This window comes from Populus trichocarpa, chromosome 18 (assembly GCF_000002775.5).
Source record: "Populus trichocarpa isolate Nisqually-1 chromosome 18, P.trichocarpa_v4.1, whole genome shotgun sequence".
NCBI classification, from domain to species: domain Eukaryota; kingdom Viridiplantae; phylum Streptophyta; class Magnoliopsida; order Malpighiales; family Salicaceae; genus Populus; species Populus trichocarpa.
The window spans coordinates 9177943-9184435 of NC_037302.2; the positions used below are offsets into that span (position 1 = coordinate 9177943).

Below are 6493 nucleotides of genomic sequence, written 5' to 3' on the forward strand. Positions count from 1 at the left end.
AAGCGAGTGTTATACGTGTAACTTAATAGGGGACTTATATGTCAACCTACTAAATGAAAATCATGCAATTATACAAAGTAAATATAAGATGTAAAAGTGATGGTGTTATCAATAAGAAAAATACATATTAAATATGGACTCGTTCTTTATAGGGTGACAACGGTAGTAATTCATAGATTTTAGGAACCTGATGTCATTATTATACTAATGAGAGGATCTTTGTCCAGTTTTTCCTAAGTTCAAGCTTTTGATAGCCCTTCGGCTTCCAATTCAAGACAATTTCTTTTTGTTAACCGTAACAACTCAGACTTTTGTAAAATTCCTATGAGGCGGCCATTTGCCACTCAATTGGTCTTGAAATTCAAGATGTCCTATGTTGGGCTTGCTATAGTGAAATTACACAGGGTACAACCTAATAGGCTGCTTTTAGCCGTTAAGTGCATCAAGGGATATGTTACTATCTAGTCTCAAAGGGTCTTTTGCATACTCAGTGATTGTCCTTGAAAGGTCCATATAGGGCTTACAAGGAGAGTCAGGATAAAGGTCCTGAATAATATTAGATCGACATACCAATTACTTTTAAGTAAACAATCAAGCGAGAGTTGAATGCTTTCATGAGTCTTGCCTAGGCTAAAGCTATTGGAGTACCGTTACTTCCCTACCTATCCTAAAGTTTAGGGTGTGTGATCTCAAAAGTGATGCATGGTGATATAAGCATGAATGCATGCTAAAATAGCAAAAACAAGAAAATAAACAAATAACACAACAAACAAGATATTAATAGAAAGACAAAAGGAAAATATGTTAAAAAAGATGACAATATTTTAGTGTAGTCAATCTTAACATAAGTCTCTAAGAGATGAAAAACTTATGTTTCTTTAATAGCTAGGAGATATAAATAAAGAGATGAAGTTTTGAATTTTAGAATAATAGTGGATGTAAGAGTAATAACTTATGTTTCTAAATACTTTTCTCTTTCTATCACTTTTTTTTTCTTTCCTAAACTTTATGCAATAACATGATGTTTGAGATAAAGTAGAAAACAAAGCAACTTATAACAAACAAAGGAGAATTTAAAGAGAAAAAAAGAGCATGAAAGAAAGTGGAATAAAAAATAAAAAAAGAAACATAATCTAGATAAATGACGAAAGCAACCAAAATCATCATCACACACCTCCTAACAAACCAACCTAAGAAACAACCAAAGAGAACATGATTCACAGATTAAAGTCAACCAACCAACATAATCAGCCAACCAAAAACCACTTTGAAACGGGAATAACAATAATAAAAACCAAGAACGCAGAAGAGAAAGAACAAAAATACAAGTGATGAAAACCTATATTGTGAAACATAAAAACCCAAATAATAAAAACCAATAACTAAGGTAACAAACAATCTAGAGAAATAAAAAAAAAGAAACAAACATAAAAAAAGAAACAAAAGCAATCAAAACAACAATACTAGGTATAACAATGGTAGATAAAAAAAAAATAGAGATAAGATAGAGATAAAGCTCTAGATAAAGAATGATACCACTCTTATTTTCAAACACAAGACAAATGGACTAAATACCCTCCCTAAACATATTGTTAAAGAGTCATATAGCTTGAGACCATAACAATAACCCCCACTTTAATTTTTGAATAAAATAGGGCCCAAAATGACAAAAAAAAGAAATGAAATGACCCATGAAAAAATAAAATTACAATTAAAAAAAATAAGAAAAAAGAAGAAGAAATGAACCTAATTCAACTCAAACTAGAATAATAAATCACCAATAGACATCATGTAAGAGGAACTTAAGACTAATTATTGACATGAAATGGAATGTTCAATCCCATCAAAACAAAGATAGCTCTCCTAATGCTAAAAAAAATTAAAGACCAAGTTAAGTGGGTTGTGTATTTATTATACGATGATAATAATGATCAATATTTCAAAGGTAGGAGCCCCAACTACCCACCATATAAAAAGAAAGCTCAACCACAACCGATTCTAACTCTTATAAGGACCACTGTATCCATCAACCTGAACCTAGAAAGAAAAGTGAAGGAATTCCTTAGGAATGCCAGAATGCGTGATTAACCAAACATGAAGGAGCCTAGAGTAGCCTTATTAAAGATAACCAGTTTTCCATGGCTCTACAGCTGACTAATAAGGTTATGTTGTGATAGGAAAATGTTTTGTAGATAATAAATTATTTATGTTTAGAATCCTTGTTTAACTAGTCAATTAGAATTCTTATTGAAATAATATTTAAAATCCTTATTGGATTATAATAGTTTAAGCTTGAAATCTTCAGGCCTTGTATGTAGAATTTAAGAGTGTTGAATATCAATGAATAAGATATTAGGAGGTTCAATTATTTTATGTGTCTAATGTTTTCAACAATTAGTATAAGAGTTTGGAAGAAAAGGTTTTAATCATACTACTCAGACAACTTTTCCTTTTGGAACCTACCTTAGCAAAGGGACCTCAAAAGTCTTAGATGAGGCAAAGTGAGAGTTTTTTTAAGGGAAAAATAAAGATTGACAAACACAAGATCGACAAGGTGAAAAAAATTCTAAAATTAGTTCATTATTTTCCCGTAGGAAAAAATGAACTTTGATCGAGCAATATAGCTAACTAAAATATATATTATCAGAAAAAAATTATACTTAATAACATTTATTTCATTTATGAAAGAAAGTTAAGAAAAGTGTTTGTTAATGCTCCTGTCGTTTGCCAAGAAAAGCGAGATATACCCCACATGGTAAAACTTGCTTTAGAAAATTTTATTTTAGTAATTTGTAGGTTACTGAATTAAAAAATATATTCTCAAGTTACATGCGATTGCATGATACTGAGGACCTGTATATCCTTCACAAAGGAAATATAGAAGAAGACAACATTTAATTGGAGTTGTTTTTTAAGCTGAGAGTCTCTCATTGCTAATCGAGTATGTGTTTAAGAAAGAGATATTTGTTTAAAGGAGGGATTGTTGAGATAAAAAAAGGTTTTTGGATAAAAAAGGTTCCTGGATAAAAAAAGATTTGTTTTTAGAATTCTTGTTTAACTAGTTAATTGAACTAGTATTTAAAATCTCTTTTGGATTATGATAGTGTAGGTTTGTAATCTCCTAAATATAAATAGAGTTCAAGAGTATTGAATACCAAGGAATAAAATCATAGGATGGTGTGTTTAGTGTTTTCATTATGTTGAAGCCACACATGAGAAGAGCTAAACATGGCATAAAGAGAAATGAAAAAAGCCGCTCAAAGCCACGTATTTCGAAAGTGGAGAACAAAAAACATCACACGTAGGATTAACAAGAAATACAAACAAAATTTGCACCACAAGCTTGGGATTTCAACGATCTAAGTCCATTTAGGTCCTGTTTGTTTTTACGTTTTAAAAGTGTTTTTGAAAAAAATTGAATTTTATTTTATTTTTTTTCTTTGTTTCAAATTAATATTTTTTTAGTGTTTTTAGATTATTTTGATGCGTTGATTTCAAAAATAATTTTTAAAAAATAAAAAATAATATTATTTTAATATATTTCTAAGTAAATAACACTTTAAAAAACAATCGCAATCACATTTTCAAACAAGTCCAAGTGTTTGCCACATTCGGACGACCCCGCGGTATTTGAGGCTTTCTAGTCTCGCAAGAAAAGGGTTTTTAATGCAATGCAATCATGAATCAACTGACAGGAGAGGGTTATCAGAAAGCAGACAGACCATAACCTCCATGAAAATGAAACATACGTACAAGAATTTGAGTAGATAGTGACAGTTTTAAGGCTGAATTACAATCTACCATATGGCTGACTCTTTATGAAATTCTGTGTCATAAATCAGCTAAGTAGTAGTAAGAATAGGAGGTTCCCTACAACAATTCCGAGCAACACATCTGAAAGCCCGTTCCTGTTCAGCACCAACGAATGACCATAAGCAATCATTACCGGGAACTGGCAGTCCTCTTCAGATGGATCCTTGTCTGTAACCAGAGCCAAACCAGAGAAATCACAGTCCCAATATCCTTGGTTATTAAGTTGATAGTACATGTTGAAGGCATAAGAAGCATTCCCTTCAGCACTTAGATGATTGCAAGAAGACCCATAACCTAAAGCAGTACAATCTGATTGACTACAGGCATAGTCAATACTATCTGGTAACTCGGCTAACTCAGTCGCTTCAGGGTCTAGAACACACCACCTTCTTAGCTGATACCTTACTCCCTCCACCGGAGCAAGACCCTTGTCCTCTTCCAACCCCATCAAATCCAATCCATATTTGGGCTTCCCATCAAACTCAAATATTCCCCAATGCCTTTCGAAGCTACCGGGAGCAATTGCTTTAGCATTCTCATCAATGAGGCTAAACAGATAGACATCGATGTTCTTGCCCTTTCTTTTTGGTGTTCCGTTTCCACTCAAAGCATGTCGAATCAACCCTTGGTTGAACCTCTTGGCATTTTGGATATTAGCATTTTTGTCACCATCGGTTGGCCAACCGACTTCTCCAATCATAATCTGCATGCCAGGATACCCAGCCTTGTCCAATGACCATATGAGAGTGTCAAGATTTGCATCAAACGCGTTGGTATATACTGAGTCGCCATCTGTGATCGGCTTCTTTGGTCCATCAAAGAATGCAAACTCGAGGGGGAAGTTAGGGTCTCCGTATAGACTCAGGAATGGATAGATGTTGACAGTGAAAGGGGCATCGTTTTCATTGAGAAACTGGACTACTTCAATCGTGAGGTCTCGAACATCAGGTCTGAAGTCACCGGCGGATGGAACTGGGTTTGATCCAGGGGAGTTGTAAATGTCGGCATTGAAGGGGACTGTGGCCTTGACATGGGAACCTAGCCCAGCTCTGTTGAGGGCATGCTGGATATTTTTTAGAGCTGGTAACGTGACATGTAGATAGGTGCCATTATATGTTTGCAGGAAAGGTTCATTGCCAACAGCTACATACCTGGAAAAAAGAAGATCATTAACGAAATTTCTCATTTAATTTAACGACTTCTACCAAAACGTATTTCTCAAACATTATACGGCCAAACATTAATTAATTAATCAATTCTCCAAGAAGAGAGATATTCCTTAAATTAAAGAATTAATTCAACCAGCCACATCGAAGCAGAGCAATTGTTAATCATACAAATAAAAGATTTGGAATTGCAAAGTCTTGACAACAGGCGCTGCAATCAATAGAATAGTTTCAGTTATGCCATCAAAAAGAGAGGAAAAGAAGAAGCCATGCAAGCATTGTTCAGAGGTCTACAACTGTGTGCAACTCTAACCTGATTTTGACTCCACCAGTGTAAGACCAGCTAGTCACATTTTCATCAACCCAGGCAGCAGCAGCCGCAGGATCTTGACTAATCTCTTGCAGCATGTAATTTGGTATAGCCAGCATTACTTCAATATCAGTCCCAATCAGAGCTGCCATAATCTTCTCATCGGCATCAAACAACTTCAATTTGTCAAACCCATTTTCTTTCAGCATCTGTACCACATTATCCGGTGCGAGTTGGTGTGTAGCCATGGTGCCCCAGTTCACTCCAACACGACTAGTAACATCAGGGATCATGGTCAAGAAAATAACAAACGGCACCAAAACATAGGTGGTAAATACTCCAGCCAGTGCCATCTTCTTTTTTCTTAGAGAATCTTTAATGGGGCTGGGACGAGAAAGAATCAAGAATCAAGAAAGACTGAACAGTTAATGGCACTGCTAATGACCGAGACCTGAACTCGTGATTGACACAAGCAAAAATGAGAAAGGGAGAGGGGGGGTTTGTTGGTTCTTAGTGGCAGAATTTATAAGAGTGAACAGTTAAGTCTCTCTCTCTCTCTCTTTTTCTCTATCTAGCTACAACACTTTTGGGGATTGGCTTTTGAGAAGCTTCACAGTGAAGGTCACAAATCTAGTGGGTGATGGTTTCTTGTACAAGAAACAAAAAAAAAGTTCATTTCTGGAAATGGAAGATTCGTCTCTCCCTTCTGTTATTCAGTTATGTGTGGTGCCAGGCCAGTCAATATAGTACTAACATGCTTCTAAAAATGGCAAGGCAATTGAAACAATGCCTTTATTGTTCATATGCTGGCACCAATGCTTGAACCATGGTCGAGTGAATCTAAGAGTGTGTTTGATATTGCGGTAGCTATTGTGGTTGAGGTTTGAAAAAAATTGTTTTATAAAAAGTATTTTTAGTTGAGATTGGTTTGAAAAAATAGATGTTTGGTTAAAACTGTGGTTGAAATTGAGGTTGAACAAAAAGTAGTTTAATGTGTTTGGTTAAGAATGCTTTTGAAATTAAGGTTATAAAATAATTTTTAAAAAAATTATATTAATATTTATAGTTTTTAATTTAAATAGTGTTTGGTTAACTATTGCTATTATATCGTGAAATAAATCATACTTTATATAAAAAAAATTTCATTGTTCCATTAAACTATCTACAATTCTATTACAGACAAAATTCATCCAACAAGAACTAC

The 6493-nt window shown here is 34.2% G+C and overlaps 1 protein-coding gene across 1 annotated transcript; it reads right to left on the reverse strand.

Moving 5' to 3' along the window:
• Positions 1-3702: 3702 nt before the first annotated feature.
• On the reverse strand, positions 3703-5822 carry LOC7476255 (glucan endo-1,3-beta-glucosidase 8). The gene is made up of 2 exons (XM_002324931.4): positions 5293-5822; positions 3703-4964 (listed from the first exon to the last, which is right to left on the reverse strand). The coding sequence occupies exons 1-2, from the start codon at positions 5640-5642 to the stop codon at positions 3839-3841; spliced, it is 1476 nt and encodes a 491-aa protein (XP_002324967.4). The 5' UTR covers positions 5643-5822; the 3' UTR covers positions 3703-3838.
• Positions 5823-6493: the final 671 nt, after the last annotated feature.

Excerpts from the sequence above, each read along its gene's own strand:
- LOC7476255 (XM_002324931.4), bottom strand. The coding sequence starts at position 5,642 with ATGGCACTGGCTGGAGTATTTACCACCTATGTTTTGGTGCCGTTTGTT. Across the intron at positions 4,965-5,292 it reads ACTGGTGGAGTCAAAATCAG|GTATGTAGCTGTTGGCAATG; the intron begins GTTAGAGTTGCA and ends TCTTTTTTCCAG.